Raw genomic sequence first — 19,375 nt, 5'->3', positions numbered from 1 at the left:
TATCTATCACTCCTCAATTTAAAGCTATGTCTCCTTATGCTAACCATCACTATCTGAGAAAAAAGGCTCTCACTGTCCACCCTATCTAACCCACTGATCATCTTATGTCTCAATTAAGTCACCTCTTAACCTCCTCCTCTCTAATGAAAACAGCCTGAAGTCCCTCAGCCTTGCCTCATAAAACCTTCCCACCAAACAAGGCAACAGCCTAGTATATCTCCTCTGAGCCCTTTCCAAAGCTTCCATATCCTTCCTATAATGCTGTGACCAGAACTGTATGCAATATGGCCACACCAGAGTTTTGGACAGCTGCAGCATGACCTCGTGGCTCAAAACTCAATCCTTCTACCAATAAAAGCTAAAACACCATATATTTACGCCTACTTAACAACCCTATCAACCCTGGCGCAACTTTTTTCTAGATCCATGAATATGGACAACAAGATTTCTCTGCTCATTTACACTATCAAGAATCCTATCATCATTAGCCCAGTACTCTGCATCCCTGCTGCTCCTTCCAAAGTGAACCAACTTGCATTTTTCCACATTAAACTCCATTTTCCATCTCTCAGCCCAGCTCTGCAGTTTATCTATGCCCCTCTGTAACCTGCAACATTCTTCAAAACTATCCATAGCTCCACCGACCTTAGTGTCACCCACAAATTTACTAACCAATCCTTCTACGCCCTCATCTGGGTCATTTATGAAAATGATAAACAGCAGTGGACCCAAAATAGATAGGTACACTACCAGTAACTGAACTCCAGGATGAACATTTCCCATCAACCACCACCCTCCGTCTTCCTTCAGCTAGCCAATTTCTGATCCAAACTGCCAAATCACCCTCAATCCCATGCCTCCGTATTTTGTGCAATAGCCTACCGTGGGGAACCTCATTAAACGCCTTACTGAAATCCATATACACCATATCAATCATTTTACCCTCATCCATCTGTTTGGTCACCATCCCAAAGAACTCAGTAAGGTTTGTGAGGTACAACCTACCCTTCACAAAACCGTGTTGACCAGTCCTAATTAACTTATTCCTCTCTAGATAATTATAAATCCTATCTCTTACTATTTTTACCAACACTTTACCCACAACTGAAGAAAGGCTCACTGGTCTATAATTCCCAGTGTTGTCTCTACTCCCATTCAAGAACAAGGGGACAACATTTGCTATCCTCCAGACTTTTGGCACTATTCCTGTAGACAAATGACGACATAAATCCCTAGGACCTGATCAGTTGTACCCTAGAACTCTGTGGGAAGCTAGGGAAGTGAATGCTGGGCCTCTTGCGGAGATATTTGTATCATTGATAGTCACAGGTGAGGTGCCAGATGACTGGAGGTTAGCTAACGTGGTACCATTATTTAAGAAAGATGGTAAGGACAAGCCAGGGAACTATAGACCGGTGAGCCTGACATCAGTGGTGGGCAAATTGTTGGAAGGAATCCTGAGGGATAGGATTTACATCCATGTGGAAAGGCAAGGCGTGTTTAGGGATAGTCAACATGGTTTTGTGCATGGGAAATCATGTCTCACAAACTTGAGTTTTTTGAAGTAGCAGCAAAGAGGACTGATGTGGGCAGAGTGGTTGATGCAAACTATATGAACTTCAGTAAGGCATTCGACAAGGTTCCCCATGGGAGACTGGTTAGCAAGATTTCACAGAATACATGGAGAACTAGCCACTTGGATACAGAACTAGCTTAAAAGGTAGAAGACAGAGGGCAGTGGTGAAGGGTTGTTTTTCAGACTAGAGGCCCGTGTCCAGTGGAGTGCAACAAGGATCGGTGCTGGGTCCACTACGTTTCATCATTTATATAAATGATTTGGAGGTGAGCATAAGAGGAAGAGTTATTAAGTTTGCAGATGACACCAAAATTGGAGGTATAGTGGACAGCGAGGAGGGTTACCTCAGATTACAACAGGATCTTGATCAGATGGGCCAATGGGCTGAGAAGTAGCAGATGGAATTTAATTCAGATAAATGTGAGGTGCTGCATTTTGAGAAAGCCAATCTTAGCAGGACTTATACACTTAATGGTAAGGTCTGAGGGAATGTTGCTGAACAAAGAGACCTTGGAATGCAGGTTCATAGCTCCTTGAAAGTAGAGTCACAGGTAGATAGGATAGTGATGAAGGAGTTTGGTATGTTTTCCTTTTTTGGACAGAGCATTCAGTATAGGAGTTGAAAGGTCATGATGCAGCTGTACCAGACATTGGTTAGGCCACTTTTGCAATATTGCATGCAATTCTGATCTCCTTCCTCTTGGAAAGATGTTGCGAAACTTGAAAAGGTTCAGAAAAGATTTATAAGGATGTTGCCAGGGTTGGAGGATTTGAGTTATAGGGAGAGGCTGAATAGGCTAGGGCTGTTTTCCCTGGAGCATCGGGGGCTGAGGGGTGACCTTATAAAGGTTTTAAAAATCATGAGGGCATGGATAGGATAAATAGATAAGGTCTTTTCCCTGGGGTGGGGAGTCCAGAACTAGAGGTCATACGTTTAAAGTGAGAGGGAAAAGATATAAAAGGGACCTAAGGATCAACGTTTTCACGCAGAGGGTGGTACGGGTATGGAATGAGCTGCCAGAGGAAGTGGTGGAGGCTGGTACAATTGCATTAGTTAAAAGGCACCTGGATGGATATATGAATAGGAAGGGTTTAGAGGGATATAGGCTAAATGCTGACAAACAGGATTAGATTAGGTTGGGATATCTGGTCGGTATGGACAAGTTGGACTGAAGGGTCTGTTTCCATGCTGTACATCTCTATGACTCTATAAAGGTCAAAGCCAAAGGCTCTGCAGTCTCCCTCCTGGATTCCCAGAGAATCTCAGGATAAATCCCATCTGGCCCAGGGAACTTACCTACTTTCATAATTTCCAGAATTGCTAACACCTTCTCCTTGTGAACCTCAACCCCGTCTCGTCTGGTAGCCTGTATGTCAGTATTCTCCTCAACTGGTTTTTTTCCAGTGTGAATACTGACAAAAAAATATGGATTTAGTGCTTCCTCTATCTCTACAGACTCCATGCATAACTTCCCACTATTATCCTTGATTTGGCCCTAATCTGTCTCTAGTCATTCTTTTATTCCTGGTATACCTGTAGAAAAGAAAGCTTAAAAGTTTTCCGTGATCCTATCTTCCAACAACTTCTCACCTCTCCTCCTGGCTCTGCTGAGCTCTCTCTCTTTAGGTCTTTCCTGACTAACTTGTAACTCTTAAGCACCCTAACTGAGCCTTCACATCTCATCCTAACATGAGCCGTCTTCTTCCTCTTGACAAGCGATACAACATTTTTAGTAAACTATGGCTTTCTTACTCAACCACTTCCTCCCTGCTTGACAGATACATACTTATCAAGGACACAAAGTAGCTGCTACTTGAATAAGCTCCACATTTCAATTGTGCCCATCCCCCACAGTTTCCTTCCCCATCCTATGCATCCTAAATCTTGCCTAATTGCAAGATAATTGCCTTTCCCACTGCAATAACACTTGCCCTGCGTTATATACCTATCCTTCACCATTGCTAAAGTAAACATAACATGGCATTGTTCTGAGATGGATGGTTAGGGATAGATGGACCTGAGTGGTGGGACATTCTGAGAGAGCAGTTATTAAAGCATACTGGATCTTGAGCTTCAAAATACAGAGTACAAAAATAGAGAGGTAATGTGGAAGTTTCATGAAGCTCTGGTTAGACCATAATTGAAGTACCATAACCAGTCATAGCTATTTCACAAGAGGAAGGATAGTGTCCCGTGGAGGCAGAAAATGAGATTCACACATTTCCAGAGATTTAGGATGAGATACTGGCAAATTGGTAACATCACTGGATTCTAAATCCAGAGACTATACAAATACTTTGATGAAGAATAGATTCAAATGCTATCACAGTAATCAGTGGAATTTAAGTTCAGTGAACTCATCCGGAATTGAATGCCTGTCTTAATAATAATGAACATAAAACTATCAATAGTTGTAAAAACCAACTTGGTTCACAAATATGCTTTTAGGAAGGAAGTCTGCCATCCATACCCCGTGTGACCTACATGCTACTCTGGACCCACAGTAATGTGGTTAGCTCTTAATTAACTTCTGAAGTCATTCAGTTCAAGAGCAATTAGAGATGGCCATTATATGATGGCCCTTGGTAACAACGCCCACATCTCAAAAGAAAAGCTGGGGTTGCACCCCCTGGAGTGAAGGAGATGAGGGAAGGTTTGAGAGAGGCAGACAAGATTCTGACCAAATTCAGATATGGTACACAAAGAAAAGCTGCTCGAATTCGCTGGAAGTTTAATTACAGCACACTGATTTAAGTTTTAGTGCGGAAAACACCAGCAGGTGGGGCAGTGAGGAAAAAGGCTTCTGCATAAACACAGGGAATGGCAATTACCTGGAACGTGCCAACTATCAGGACCTTAAGGAGAATACCATTCATGATGTAAAAAAGGAAATTGGACCACCAACAGACAAAATAAACCTGCAGGGCTAGACTGGGGGAAACAGGATTGACTGGATTTGTCTGCAAAGGGTCAGCATAGACCAGATGGGCCAAATCATTTTATTCTCAGCCAAAATGATAGGATAAAATTGAAAAGGCTAGCACTGGAATTCTGGAAATCAAAAATCTTTGCTGCTCACAACTGTTAGTTTATTAGCAATAAGAACATATGAAAACAAACATAACATAGAAGTCATGCAAAAAATACCAGGTAATAATATTTGCCACGTACTTATAATTATGAAAAATTTTCCTCTACTGCAATCCCATTCCATAATCTCAAACCCAAATCATTAGATTTATTCAAAGTGCATTTTTTTTTACCTGAGATTTATCTGATGAGTCGAGCAATCCTAAGTCCAATATACTATCAGCACCATTTTCCCTGCAGAAAAATTGCAATTTTTAGTGGAACAGATTTTTACAACACAAATACAGGATTAGAGAGAATCATGGTTTTATGAATTTTCTTTACCTGCCATGTGCAATTATGAGTTCCATGGCCTCATCAACTCTTGCTCTTAGTGAGTCTTCACTAGCTAAAAGTAGCAAAAGCTGAGCAGGAGATAATTCTAGTAGCATTCCTGTAATTTTACTGGCAAATGCCTGAAATTTAAATTAAAAAATCAATTAATGCATTACAACTTTTATTTCAAGTTCAAATTTTCTTGCCAAAATAAACCAGACTTTAATAGGTTCTACAGGTAGAGATTACACCATACTTTGCAGTATACTTACTGGTTGCATCGCTTGAACCCGAGGATACAGTCGCTCTCCAAGTGCTTGTCGATGGGCTGGCAGCGGATCCAGATCATCACTAGGATTTCCTTCTGATGCTGGCCGGAAAGGTCTAGTATCTATGGAAAGTTGCCTTCTTGATTCCCTAAGAATTAAAAACAAATACTAACTTTATGTCCAATCGTTATTGCATTATATCTGAACAATCACCCACAGAATTGTTGCATTATTTCTTCAGCACATGATTTACACTAAACTAGAAATCTGAATGGAGCCATCCTTGACTTTTAATTATTTAAATAATGTGGAAATTTATTTAAGCAGTAAACTTCACATCTGTATTTAGAACACACTAAGTCCTTTCAAACTAACCTGGAATGTCTTTTTACTGCACCATGTGAATTTGTTACAGTTTTTCAAGTTGAAGTGGAAATAGGATATTCATTTCACAAAGTTGTTTTTCAGGATCTAATCTGATTATTCAGTACTGCGAGTAGAGAATGTGCTAACTTTTCAGTATTTTCTTGGTAAGTTAGTTCTATAGTGCCAGTACTTGATCTGTTCAGATGCTTGACAGCCATTGCACAATTAAAATGTATGAAACTGACCTTTGAAGTGACACATCAAGTTTGATGTGAAAATGTGAAAGCTGATTAAATGCCTTGGCTTTGTGAGAACAGCTCCAAATCTCAATTTGATATGAATGCATTGAAAAAATTTGATCATTGAAGCAGACTTGTAACAAAACAGAATATTAGAAAAGTTCCATGCTTTAGATTTTCCACAAACCCTGGTCGCAGCAACACAAACCAAGCAGCCTGACTGAAAAAAATATTAGAGCTTGCAAGATAACGAACTGCAAATGTTTTACATATGACATTCCAGGGAACATTTTTCACAAAGGAATCTGGATTAACAGATTCCTTGGCAAATCCAAGCACAATAAATTTCAGGCAGTGGTTAGTGATACGTTGAGAACACAGGCTGGATAGCAAACATTAAATATTTTTCGGCTTAGTTGACAAGGTGGCAGTGCATAAAAACTGTTGCAAATGCAAGCTGGAATTGGATTTCACTGATCTGATAAAATTCAAACTCCGTTTATATCACTGACATAAAATCTTGCCTTTGTTAGTTTCCTCAAAGTTGCAACTTGCAGATAAACCTAAGCAAACTGTTTGTTTACATGAACTAATGCAAGTGTTATATTGATTTAAATGGAATCGAAATGTGAAGTCACAAAACTGTCTAGGATTGAACTATAGGTAATGACATAATTCTCCTCTCTTCAATCAGAGATCTGAGTCTATGTAAATACCAGAGTAAGACCAGGTCTATAGCATAAGCAGTTTTTTTTAAATAAAGTAGGACAGGAGAAAGTACAATATAAAATTGAACCACATCTTTCTTTTTCCTTCAATTGTTTGTGTATATACATAAAGATATTATTTCAATTGCGCTTCATATCATGCAAAGCCTTTTGTATTTAACAGCTGATGTAACAGTTCGCACTCACCTATCTCTGTCTCGACGAGAGCCTGCTCTCATTCCACCACTTCTCCTCATTTCCCTCTCTCTTTCTCTTTCTCGCTCCCTCTCTCTGTTTCTCAACCGTTGCATTAAACCTAAGGCAAAAACAACTGATCAAAAACTTTGATATTCGATTTTATTAGTGCTATTAAAGATACATTGAAGACAGCTGTACCACTGATTAAATTAATTTTAAGGACCACAACATGGTTAAATTTTACAGGATTTTAAAGCTTTTTTGAAAATCTACAAATGAATATATTTTGGATCTAATAGTAATATTTAATGCTACTTCCAACACAATCGGAACCCATCTCTCTGCATATATAGCTATGAATCTAGAAACTCTAAACAGGATAGGCTTTGGAAATCTTGCCTTAGGTAACAAATAGAAAAATACACAAAAAACTAACCCTACAGTTAAAAGAGCACAGTAAAAATGTATTACTGTTTAGCACTCTATATAATCTTTCATAGAAAATAATACCAACGAACTGGAAAAATAACCTTCATGAGGAAGATCAGTAGCTTGCCATCATATGCGTTAAAAAAAAGAGACTTAGTTTCAACAAACAGCTCTCTCAAAGACATCAGTGAGTTATTTTATCCTTTTATTTCCACTGTTCTGGGTTTTGATAATTCGCTCCTTTGATGTAATAATGATCAGTAGGGTCGGAGGCTAAGTGATGTGAAAAAGACATGCAGTCTAGGATTAATCATGATTGCATTAGCTTGCCTGATCTGAGTGTAACAGTTAGACGTTATGCCACCAAACTTTCCTGTTTGTTAAGTATTTTGAGATGGTGAAAACATTAAGTTCTATTGTAAGGTTCCTTCAATTTTCCGAATACAAGTTAAGTGGTCAGTGATTTAGGAACTACATGCATATTAGTTTCTTGAGGAGTATTCAAAGATGACATACTGGTTTGTAATCCCTTGCTAGCATTCTGTATACAGTCCAGGTTTGGCAATTTTTCACTAGATAGAAATGCTTGTGCAATTGCAGTGTAAAAACTTCGAGCCACTCCACTGCCCTCTCCTGGCTCATCTTTGAATGTAACCTTCACCCTGTGTACAGTCATTGGAGTTGTAGTGCATCGACGGCCAAAATGGTTATTTAGCTGCCTCATTGTTTGCTGAATCAAGAGGTCACGATCTCGATCAACCTGAAACACCACAGAAATTAAACATGAACAGCCTTTAGTAACTCTTCTCATCAACATCCAAAAAATGTCGAGACATATGTGAACTAATAGAGTAAATACTATCCAAATAAGCAGGAAGTTGCCTTTTAAAAAAAGTTTAAAAAGACTACCTGATGAAGACAAACATAAAATAGCAAACATATATTCATTTCTTCCTAATAATCAGGATGTTTACATGTCAATTAAAGCTTGTTTAAGACTTCTAAGGACTGGCTAAACTTTACATAACCCAGAAATTTCCAGGTTTAATGTTTATATTGTATGAATGAATGATTGTAACCAGCCAAGATGCGGGCATTCTAATTGGTGATAACATTTGAAGCCAGGGAAGAGAACATACAATCCAGGTTCTCAACATTGACCGTTACCCACTTGCAAATACACACATGGGAACTTCAGTCACATGAAATCAGTATCAACTGCAATGTTCCTGATAATCAAAGAAATTATTGCCCATGCTCACTTATGCAAATGACTACCTGAATAAGGACAGAGGTAAAGTCACCAACATCCCAAAGGACCTTGGGCTGCTCTCTAATTAGAGAGATGCAACTGATGGTGGGTTTACCCTGAGGGAAACCACACCTCAGGCCGGGGCAAGAGGTTGAGAAGGTGTGAACTCTGTGGTGACATCAATCAGCTCAGGAACTGAATCCACACTGTTGGTGTCATTCTGCATTGCAAATCTGCCATCCAGTCAACTGAACTGACTCTCCGCCCCGAGTAAGGGATAAACAACTACCAGATCTCATGCAAAAGTGTCCAGTTTCTTAAGACAGTGGTTGTAAGAATACAAATTCATGTAGGACTTGCTTTTACTACAACAAAATGCAGTTTGATTAAAAAAAAAAGACTAAAATGCCCATACTAGCTTCCAAGGAAAAAAACCTACACTATCTTGACCTCTGGTTCTAGAAGTCACTGGTTCATACAGGCCTCAGAGGCCCAGATTGGTGAAAAGAAAATTAGAAGGAACTCTGCTTATTACCTCTAAAGTTAGGTCTCTAGACTGAGCATTTCTTAGTTTCTCCATTTCTCGTCGGAATTTTGACTCTTTAACTTCAAAACCACCAAGTTCAGTCAAAATCTGTTGAAAGAAAAGTCCACTCTACATTATTTGAATTGAAATTATGTTCAGCCTGAACACAAAATAATCATAATGGTCTAGTGTTTTAAAATTTTAATGTTATACGTTAAATATCCTTACTGATCCAGGTTCAGCTCCTACATCCTCCATAAACACTCTTCCAAAGAGTTCCAATGATAGGCGCCAACGTCCCAATAACATGTCATGAGAAACCACCATACCCATGAAACTACACTGTGGCCTGATAATCAATAAAAACAAGGAATTAATGATACATTTCTAACACCACAAGCAATAGCAAAATATTAAAAAAATTCAGTAGAGCTTTGTACAATTTTACACCATTTGAAAGACAATTAGAATTTAATAAAAACATCAAGATTAAAAAGTAATGGGAAGAACAGTTACCTAAATGAAGTAAGTGGTGGTCCTTCACTTTCAGTAAGCCCGATCTCAGCCAGTAAACTGCTTTTTAGTTGTGCTGCAAGGTCCTGAGCAGATGGCCCTATTCGTGAATTTTCAGATTCATCTTCTGGTAATACTTGCTCATCCGTGGCCTTCCTCTGACGATTTTGCATACTCATAACATTCTTCAGGTTAGAACAATAAGACATTTTTGTGGGAAGCACCTAAGGAATAGATCCACAACATTCCAGCAAATGAGTAATGTTCAGCTTAAAAATACTCCTGCAACTACGCTCAGTTTAACATTTGGACACGAACTGCGTTTACAGTCGTCTTGGTTTTCTTAAGGCAAAAGTGAAATGTTAGATTAACCAAAAGCATAACACAAGATCACTTCTGTAAGTTTTGATAGAATGTAAATGAAAGCTAAGTGTTCAGCTAGTGAATGATGCACTGTATTTTTGAAATTGTGAGTACAACAAGATCAATGTTGTGTACCAGCTGCTTTTTCTCGAGTATGTTGAATTGATAGTAGAATTAAAAGCACAAGTGATCAAAAATAGCTTCCTGGAGAAGATCCAAGATGGCGGCGACCCAGCAAGTCTGAATCTATAGTGCTCCTCCCAAAACTTGGGCAAATTGGGCCACCCGCCTCTACCACACTTACCAAATAATTTAAAATAGTTTTTACTTAATGTAATTAGTTGCTCAGTACTAAATTTAAACAGTCTAGTCTCCTGTAAAAATGACTAGGGGGAAAAAGGTGCCTGCAGTTCTCAGCAGGTAGGAGCCCCTCCCCCACTCTCCCCAGCTGCAGCAGAGGCATCCGTAGCCGCCCCGGAGGACTTACCTACGGTGGCAAAACTCACGGAAATAATCTCCAACACATGACGTGAAGATCAACGCCTTCATCGAAGAGTACCGGAGCAGATGGAATTCACTCTCGGCTGCGCTACAAAAGCACGACCGAGACATCGAGGAAATTGAGCACTGAGTCAGAGGGGCGGAGCTAAAGGCCACGTCCTCCAAGACTATAGTAGAATCGGCCGTGGATCGGGTCCGGACTCTCGAACAGCAAGTCCGAACCGTAGAGGATCACATTGACGACCTCGAGAATAGAGGTCGTCGAAAAAATATTCGTTTGCTGGGCCTTCCCGAACAGGAAAAAGGAGGCCAGCTTACAGTGTTCCTCGAGCAGTGGCTTCCACAGCTGTTAAATCTGGAGGCTGGATCAGGCCAGGAAGGGTGGAATGGGCCTACCGGGTTGCAGTGCGTGGGCCAGGCTCGAACCAGCGCCCCCGCCCGGTTCTGTTCCGGCTGCAGAGCTTTAAGGAGAGGCAGATGCTCTTGGAAGCTTCCAGAAATCTTGGGAAAGACCCCAAGCCATGATTTATAAAGGATCCAAGATTATGTTATTCCAGGACTTTTCCCCAGCTTTGGTCCGAAAGAGGAAGGCGTTTGATGAAGCGAAGAAGCATTTAAGGGACTTAAACATTCAGTACTCCATGCGCAACCCAGCTACGCTACGCTTCAGCCATGAAGGGTCTGTGTACAACTTTGGATCACCGGAGAAGGCCAAGGAATTTTTGGACTCTTTTAGATAAATTGTAAGAGTTAATTGATGTTGTTTTGCCCTCCCCCCACCCCGGTTTACTCCCTTTTTAAATTTTCATTACCTTATTGTTTATTATCATCTCCAGGGGGTGGGGAGAGGGGTTTATTTATTTGTTTTCCACTTAGCAATTTTCTCCCCCCTTTTTTCTAAAAATATATACATGTAGGCCAGGGGTTCTAGTTAATGTAGGTGGGTGGGGGGGGAAAGAGAGGTGGTTACCTTATCCTATTTTATCTGTTTTTAGGAGTGCGGTTATTTTCCCCTGTATTCTGTATTACTATATTTAATTATTATTTGTTGAGACTGTAATTTTATAGTTCTACATGTTCATACATGGTATTAATATTACCAAATATACCCAGGTGTTGGTGTGGGTAGGGTACTCATTGTTAACTCTAGCTCGGTAGTATATTTGAATTTTTTTTATCCTATCGTGGGGTGCCTGGGTCAAGGGTGGGGCACTGGTTGGGAGAGGATATGATGGGCTTTTGGAAAGGAAATGATGCCCCCTGGGAACAAGGGGGAAAATCTCAGTTTAAATAAGTTTTATTTTTTTTTATTTAGAAATAGTTTTTGATTATACTGATCTGAGTGTATTAAAGAGCCTTTATTTTTGTGAATTTTATATGGTCTATGCTCGGGATGTTTTGGATAGGGTTTCTTCTCCCGAGGGGTCTCGGACTTGCCTGGTGATTATGGGTAATCAGTCGATTAAATGGCGCACCTGGAATGTCATGGGGAGTAATTCACCAATCAAAAGGAAGAAAATATTATCAAACCTCAAGAAAGAAAGGGTTGATATAGCTCTCCTAGAGGAGACATACTTATTGGATAAAGAACACTTGAAATTACGACAGGGAAGACATTATTTTCCATTCTCTCTTTCTGTGCAAGGAAAAATATTTTGGTAAACTGGGTGGCTGAGGGCCCTCATGGACCTGCGAATTGGCACAGAATAATTATGGAATATATTCCCCCGACTTCCTTACAAATATGGTGCACCAAAAAACCAAATTATTCCATAAAATATGGCAGCCCTTCTTGAATTACACAAATACAGATATCTCGGCCATCCTAACAAGGGCTTTTATTTAATTGAGATGGTGAACCTGGCTGGTCCGGGGCCCCTTAGGAGAGGAATCCCGCATGAATACGGGTTTTGTTATGATCTGATGTTAACACATTCCGAGCATGTATATCACTACTCAATTTCTGTGTATTCCGTCGTTTTTTTTCTCTCTTGAATAATGTAAGAGATTTAATCATACACTCTGGTTAGTTGTAGGTTAGATGAGTAGTTAGCTGAGTTTCGGTTTTTTTTCCTCTCGGTATTTCTTTTTTCCTGTTTGATAGAGTTTGGTTATTATTTATTTAAGATTTAATTGTATATCAATGTTTATACTTGGGGATTTTTTTAGTTTTCTTTTGTAAACGTGTAAAAACATGCTAAATTTTCAATAAAAATATCTAGAAAAATATAGCTTCCTACATACTGGATGTAAAGAAAGTGGACTTCTTACTGAAAAATAATTTTAAAGATGCTCAATAATTCCAAACCTTCTGAACTTGAATTTGATTTCCTTTACCTGCAGGAAAACTGATGAGAGTGCATTCTGATGCATACAACCTAGCTTACTATTTCCCATTTCTGTACCACTTATGTTCACTGACTTATGGCGACTCCTGCTTTAACAACAAAATTAAAATTAGCATTGGTCCAACTTCAGTCATGGCGTCATTTCTTCTTATCCTCCAACTGCATAAATCTCTGTGATAGCTGCACTCATTTCATTCTGTCTTTGGGTATCTTAACTTTAACTTTGCCATGGTTGGTAACCATGCCTTCAGTTGCCTGGGTCCATAGCATTGGAATTTTCTTCCTAAACCCCTCTGCCTCTCTGAGGTCCATTAAGACTCTCCTCAAAATCAGTCTCCTTGACAAAGCAGTCCAAACATTTGATAATGAGGCTTAGAACCAAAATTTGTTTTAGAGCACTCCTGTGAAATGACTTGGGAAGTGTTATTATACTGTACTATTATATAAATACAAATTGTTGCTATATTCCACTGGCCTAAAAACAAAGAAAAACTGCGAGCAAATATTTGCTAATACATAAACGTTTACTTCACTGGCGTCTTCTACAAAAGAAATACAAGAGATTGAATGCTGCAGCAGGAAATGGCAGTACTGAAGGAGTAATACATTCCTGCACACAGTCCCTTACCACACATTTCATGAGAAAACACTTTGTATACGCAGATCTTACCTCTAGGCAGTTTCTATCCACAGTTACTTCAGTTATACCTTTCCCAAGGCCTGAAAAGGAGGAATATAAACCTTGGCTTGGGCGACCAAATAAATCTTCTTTTCTAGCGTTGGGCTGGAGAAAGAGAAAGACCCAAAACACAATTTAAAACAATTTTCCCTCAAGAACTAGTAAATGATCATTCTAATTTGAGTCTCCCTTCAAAGCTTGAGCACAGAATATAATTTGCATAGGCAGTCATTGCAACATGATTAACAGTAAAGACATCATAATCTTACCAGATCATAGGTCTGCTCTCTTATTAGATGACTGGTGGTGGATTAAACTGAGTCATCACACTTCTGGCAAGGGGAAAGGTTAAGAGAGTCCTTCATGGTAACCTCAACTGGTGTAGGATTTGCTGATTCCACAATATTGGTGTCACTCTGCATCACCAACTAGGCACCCAGGCAACTGTGCTAACCAACCTCCCAGAACCACATTCCTGTTGAAGGGCTTATGCCCAAAACATCAATTCTCCTGGTCCTCAGATGCTGCCTGACCGGCTGTGCTTTTCCAGCACCACATTCTTGTCCCAGAACCACAGCAAGAAACTTATAAATAAAATGCCTGAGTAGACTATTCAGTGCTCTTATGCTTACCTGTAAAAGGTGAGGTTGGTCTGCTAGGGGAATTGCTTCAGCGAGAGAAACTTCAAATGGATTTGGGGGAATACAGCCAAGGAAGGTCATGGAATCAGAACGCCGAAAGAATGGATGATTTTGGCCCGCTTCCGTGGAAAGTGTTTCATCATCCTTGTCATGCAGGCCAGAACCTAAAATGGAAAAGTCTCAGTTTTTGATCACAGTACACATAGCCATATCCACTACTAGCAAACCAAATAATTCAATAATGAAATGCAAGAGAAATGAACTTGCCTAGCAGAATTTTAGAAGCTGGAACTATGAATAATGGATACAAAAGCTGTCAATTAAATTAAAATGACTAAAGTCAATATAGATTATGTAAAGTTCCAATGACATTAATTGATATAGCTGGTTTTAAAGTGCGATGGACACAAACAGCTGCTGCATTTCATGCTCAGCACTCCTAGAATAAATTAATCTGGGGTCTTCTGGTGCATTGATTGTGGTCATACTCTGGGCCAAAACATCCAGGTGCAAGTCCCAAGGACCAAAGAGTTGTGACATAACATATCTAAAATAGTTAACTGACAAATTAATCGGTACATCATCCTTGTCAATCCAAATACTTATCAAGCAAGGAAGGTATTTAAGAAATATAGGATTGGTGGCGTCAGAGAAATCTCAGTTATATCCATAATCACAATTAAACACACAGTTAATCCCCGAGTCAGGATCACTAGCAAGTCCATTTCTGATTAGGAATGAGTGAATGAACAGGACAGCTGGCAGAGCCCTGTAAATCTAACATAACTAACGTCCATAAAGTGAAGAAAGTAACATTTCCCTTAAAATAAAAAGACCTAAAAATAGCCTGTAGAAAGGTCCATAAAATTGCAATCACGTTGAACATAAAGCTAGAACAATGTTGAACCAAAAATAATGTCACGTTCTAATTGATACTCAGAATAAGTAATCAAACTCAATTGTAAAAAGAACAACGTGTGCCAACAACAAAGAATCAAAAACACAACTAACAGGTACTACAGGTTCTACAAATGACTGAAAGTTTATTATGCAGATAGGAAAAGGTAAATAAGGAAACAGGTACCAGTAACAATGAAAGATACAACTGAGTGGAATATAGAAAAAGTGGTGACTGCAAGTGTGCATGATGAACAGTTCACTTATAGAACAATCAACAAAAAACCAATTCCTATGTTCAGGCTCGTTACTGTGCAAAGCCTGCATGCTCACCAACAGGTGCCAGATAGCTGCCCAAAATTGGATCTTGATTCTTATGCAAATAATTGGTGAATACCAATTAGCAACTCTTCCCAGTTTATATTGACTAATTTGAAATAATTTACTTCAGTGGCAGCAGCAATCTTGGAAGTGTTGAACAAAGAAAGTGAAAATAGAAGGAAGGAACACAGTGGGGTTTCAGGGGAAATGAGTCAATGCCACAAAGAGCTTTGCAGAGCTCTCAGTGCCATGTCAATTTTCTCTTAAAGTCACAAAACAGGTATTAGGTTGTTATTAGCATTTACAAGGGCTCCACACCTTTTGTTTTTAAAAAGGAGAGACCTGTAAAGTGTCCAGATCCAACTTCCAATAGAACACAGAACAATACAGTGCAGAACAGGCCCTTCGGCCCTCGATGCTGCGCCGACCTGTGAACTATTCTCAGCTCATCCCCCTACACTATCCCAAAATCATCCATGTGCTTATCTAAGGATTGTTTAAATCTCCCTAATGTGGCTGAGTTGACTACATTAGCAGTAGGAGAAAGTGAGGTCTGCAGATGCTGGAGATCAGAGCTGGAAATGTGTTGCTGGAAAAGCGCAGCAGGTCAGGCAGCATCCAGGGAACAGGAGAATCGACGTTTCGGGCATATTCCTGAAGAAGGGCTTATGCCTGAAACGTCGATTCTCCTGTTCCCTGGATGCTGCCTGACCTGCTGCGCTTTTCCAGCAACACATTTCCAGCTACATTAGCAGTAGGGCATTCCACGCCCTTCCCACTCTCTGCATAAAGAACCTGCCTCTGACCTCTGTCTTAAATCTATCACCCCTCAATTTGTAGTTATGCCCCCTCGTACACGCTGAAGTCATCATCCTAGGAAAAAGACCTTCACTGTCTACCCTATCTAATCCTCTGATCATCTTGTAGGTCTCTATTAAATCCCCTCTTCGCCTTCTTCTTGCCAATGAGAACAGGTTCAAGTCTCTCAGCTTTTCCTCATTAGACCTTCCCTCTAGATCAGGCAACATTCTGGTAAATCTCCTCTGCACCTTTTCCAATGCTTCCACATCCTTCCCGAAGTATGGGGACCAGAATTGTACACAATATTCCAAGTGTGGCCGCACCAGCGTTTTGTATTGTTGCAGCATGATATTGCGGCTCCGGAACTCAATCCCTCTACAAATGAAACCTAACACACCGTATCCCTTCTTAACGGCACTATCAACCTTGGTGGCAACTTTCAGGGATCTATGTACATGGACTCCCAGATCCCTCTGCACATCCACACTATCAAGAATCTTTCCATTGACCCAGTACTCTGCCTTCCTGTTATTCTTCCCAAAGTGCATCATCTCACATATAGCTGCATTGATCTCCACTTGCTACCTCTCAGCCCAATTCTGCAGTTTATCCAAGTCCCCCTGCAACCTGTAACATTCTTCCAAACTGTCCACTACTCCACTGACTTTAGTGTAGTCTGCAAATTTACTAATCCATCCACCTATGCCTGCGTCTAAGTCATTTATACAAATGACAAACAGCATTGGTCCCAAAACAGATCCTTATGGCATACTACTAGTAACCGGACTCCAAGCTGAATATTTTCCATCAACCACCACTTGCTGCCTTCTTTCAGAAAGTCAGTTTCTAATCCAAACTGCTAAATCGCCTTCAATTCCATGCCTCTGCATTTTCTCCAACAGCCTACCATGTTGCAGTGTGCTGATTCTTTGATCTTCATATTATCTCTTAGACTTCTTTTAATTAAGCAGAGAGAGGTTCAATTTCTTCCCCACAAAGTCTATATTTTCTCATTATACCATCATTTTAAAATAAGTTCCGAGACATAGTTGAGAATTTCTTATTTCTGCAATATATTGCAGGTCAATTACCTAGTATATGCTATTAAAAGTCCATTCATAGATGTAAAAAGGAATTTAAAATTATAATAAAAGAGAGAATTAAATAGGCCTTTCAACAATGCACAGCTCATTAAGCACAAAAGGACTCACTCTGATTTGTATCATCATCATTTTCATGCTCCGAATCCTCATTGTCAAGACCGAGCTCCAACAACTCTCGAGTCCTGTGAAGATTGGCACATTACAGATATCGTTCCAAAATAAAAGTTTTAATAACTTATTTCTGGTAAGATAAACTCCATTTAATATTAACAAACTAAACGTGAGATAGCAATTGCTTTTAAAGTTATGGCAGATGCCCACTTCCTTTAAATACCACTCAACCCTTAAATCTAAGAAAAATTAGATTTTATGCTAAACTGCTTCCTATTGTGGAATCCTCTTGAAAAACAAAACTGAAATAATATGATAGCGGCCATTTCACCCATAGATTTCCACCCTGATGAAAATTTACTCCAGAAGGAAATATTTCAGTTACAAATTAAGCAGCTCAACAATTTGTATTAGATTTTGCATTTATGATTTAAATAGCAACATAAGGTAAGTGAACATGTTTAAAGCATTGCTTATTCACTCCCACAATTTACACAACCTAATTTCAAACAACAATGAAGCATCTCGTTCACAGTAGTACAACTCCATCTCAGAGTAGCAAAGTGACTTTATTTTCTTATATATGAAGGAAAGGATTTGACATCCACATCAAAAACTGCATTATTTTTGAATACTTAAGTATTTAAACTAAATACAGCAAATTTCTGTGAATGCATGTCATGGTCTCTTTCAAGTCATAAAGCAAAGGAACACAACCTCTGGCCCACCATCTCTAGGCTAACAATTAAACACCAAACTACATTAATCCCATTTACCAACACTTGGCCCACAGCATATTAGGGCCTGGCATTTTAAGTACTCATCCACATGTTCCTTAATCATTGCAAAAGTACTTGCCTCCACCACCCTCACAGACATGTTTCACATTTCTACCACCCTCTAGGTGAAACAAGCTTTCCTCCATTTTCCTCCAAACCACTTATTCCGCACTTAAAACTTATGCCCTCTGACTTAAGACAGGCTGCTGCAGGGAAGAGATTTTCACAACCTACTGTCTACATCTCTCAATTTTGTTTACCTCATATACTCCTTCAGCCTCACCTGCTCCAAGGAACAAAATAAGCCCAGCCTAACCATTCTTTCCTCATAATGGAGACTTTTCATCCCGGACAATGTCCTGATGAATATCCTCTGCACCCTCTCCAGTGCAAACACATTCTTCTGATGGTGTGGTGACCAGAACTGCACAAGGAATTCCATCTGTGGCTTAACAGAAGTTGTAACAAGACATCCTTGCTCCAAAATTCTACACCACTTTGCTTACATATGCTGAGTTCTTTAGGGATCTATGGACTTATACACCAAGATCTCTAAGCACCAGATATCCTTCCCTTATTGAAATGCATCATTTTACATTTAGTCAAGTTTAAATTCAACGCCATTGCTCTCCCAAATCATTATGCATAGCAACACTAATTTTCATGTCATCTGCAAACTTAATTATACCTTCAGCATTTACATTCAAGTCATAATGTACATTAACAGCACGGATTGCAGCATTGAAGCCTGTGGTACACCACTGGTCACAGGCTTCCAATACAAAAACAACCCACCACCACCCCCCTTTGCCTCCAGTTTGTAAGCCAATTTTGGATCCAGTTTGCCAACTTGCCATGGATTCCATGGACTCTTCTTAGATAAGTTTTCCACGTGGGACCTAATCAAAGGCCCTTACTGATATCCATGTAAACCACCTCAACACATCAGTATATTTAGACACCTTCTCAAAACTCAAATGAATGGGATAGGATTCTCCTTTAACAAACCCATACTGACTATCCCTGATCAACTCCTGCCTTTTCAAGTATCGATTAACCCTGTCCTTCAGATTTTCCCTATAATTTCCTGACCACTGACATCAAACTAATTGGTCTGTAATTACTTGGCTTATTCCAGTTGCCCTTCTTAAATAAACAAATCACATTAGCTACCCTCCTGCCACTTCACCCATGGGCAGCAAAGCATGAAATCTATCCAGTTCTCCAGTATATGTTGATTACTTGGTTAAGCTATCAATCACACCGTAGCACAGTTACATACAAGTATCAGAACAATGTGGTTATCGGAGCTGGGAAGAAATTGGGTGCTCTGCAGTTAATGCATTAGCT

The 19,375-nt window shown here is 39.6% G+C and overlaps 1 protein-coding gene across 7 annotated transcripts in view; it reads right to left on the bottom strand.

Annotated features, from left to right (window-relative positions):
* Nucleotides 1-19,375, bottom strand: part of ubr5 (ubiquitin protein ligase E3 component n-recognin 5) — a 167,208-nt gene that overhangs the window by 11,505 nt on the left and 136,328 nt on the right. For all 7 annotated transcript variants that reach the window (XM_043688514.2, XM_043688515.2, XM_043688518.2 and 4 more), the window contains 11 exons: nt 17,244-17,317; nt 14,005-14,177; nt 13,364-13,477; nt 9,485-9,705; nt 9,197-9,317; nt 8,978-9,076; nt 7,707-7,950; nt 6,771-6,879; nt 5,255-5,399; nt 4,992-5,122; nt 4,841-4,901 (listed from right to left, as the gene is read on the bottom strand). In XM_043688514.2, coding sequence (XP_043544449.1) covers nt 4,841-4,901; nt 4,992-5,122; nt 5,255-5,399; nt 6,771-6,879; nt 7,707-7,950; nt 8,978-9,076; nt 9,197-9,317; nt 9,485-9,705; nt 13,364-13,477; nt 14,005-14,177; nt 17,244-17,317 — 1,492 coding nt within the window. The remainder of the gene's footprint in view (nt 1-4,840; nt 4,902-4,991; nt 5,123-5,254; nt 5,400-6,770; nt 6,880-7,706; nt 7,951-8,977; nt 9,077-9,196; nt 9,318-9,484; nt 9,706-13,363; nt 13,478-14,004; nt 14,178-17,243; nt 17,318-19,375) is intronic.

This window comes from Chiloscyllium plagiosum, unplaced genomic scaffold (genome assembly GCF_037043375.1).
Source record: "Chiloscyllium plagiosum isolate Xiang-an unplaced genomic scaffold, Cpla_swu_hap1 HiC_scaffold_4, whole genome shotgun sequence".
NCBI lineage: Eukaryota > Metazoa > Chordata > Chondrichthyes > Orectolobiformes > Hemiscylliidae > Chiloscyllium > Chiloscyllium plagiosum.
This window is presented reverse-complemented; position numbering and strand designations above follow the sequence as displayed.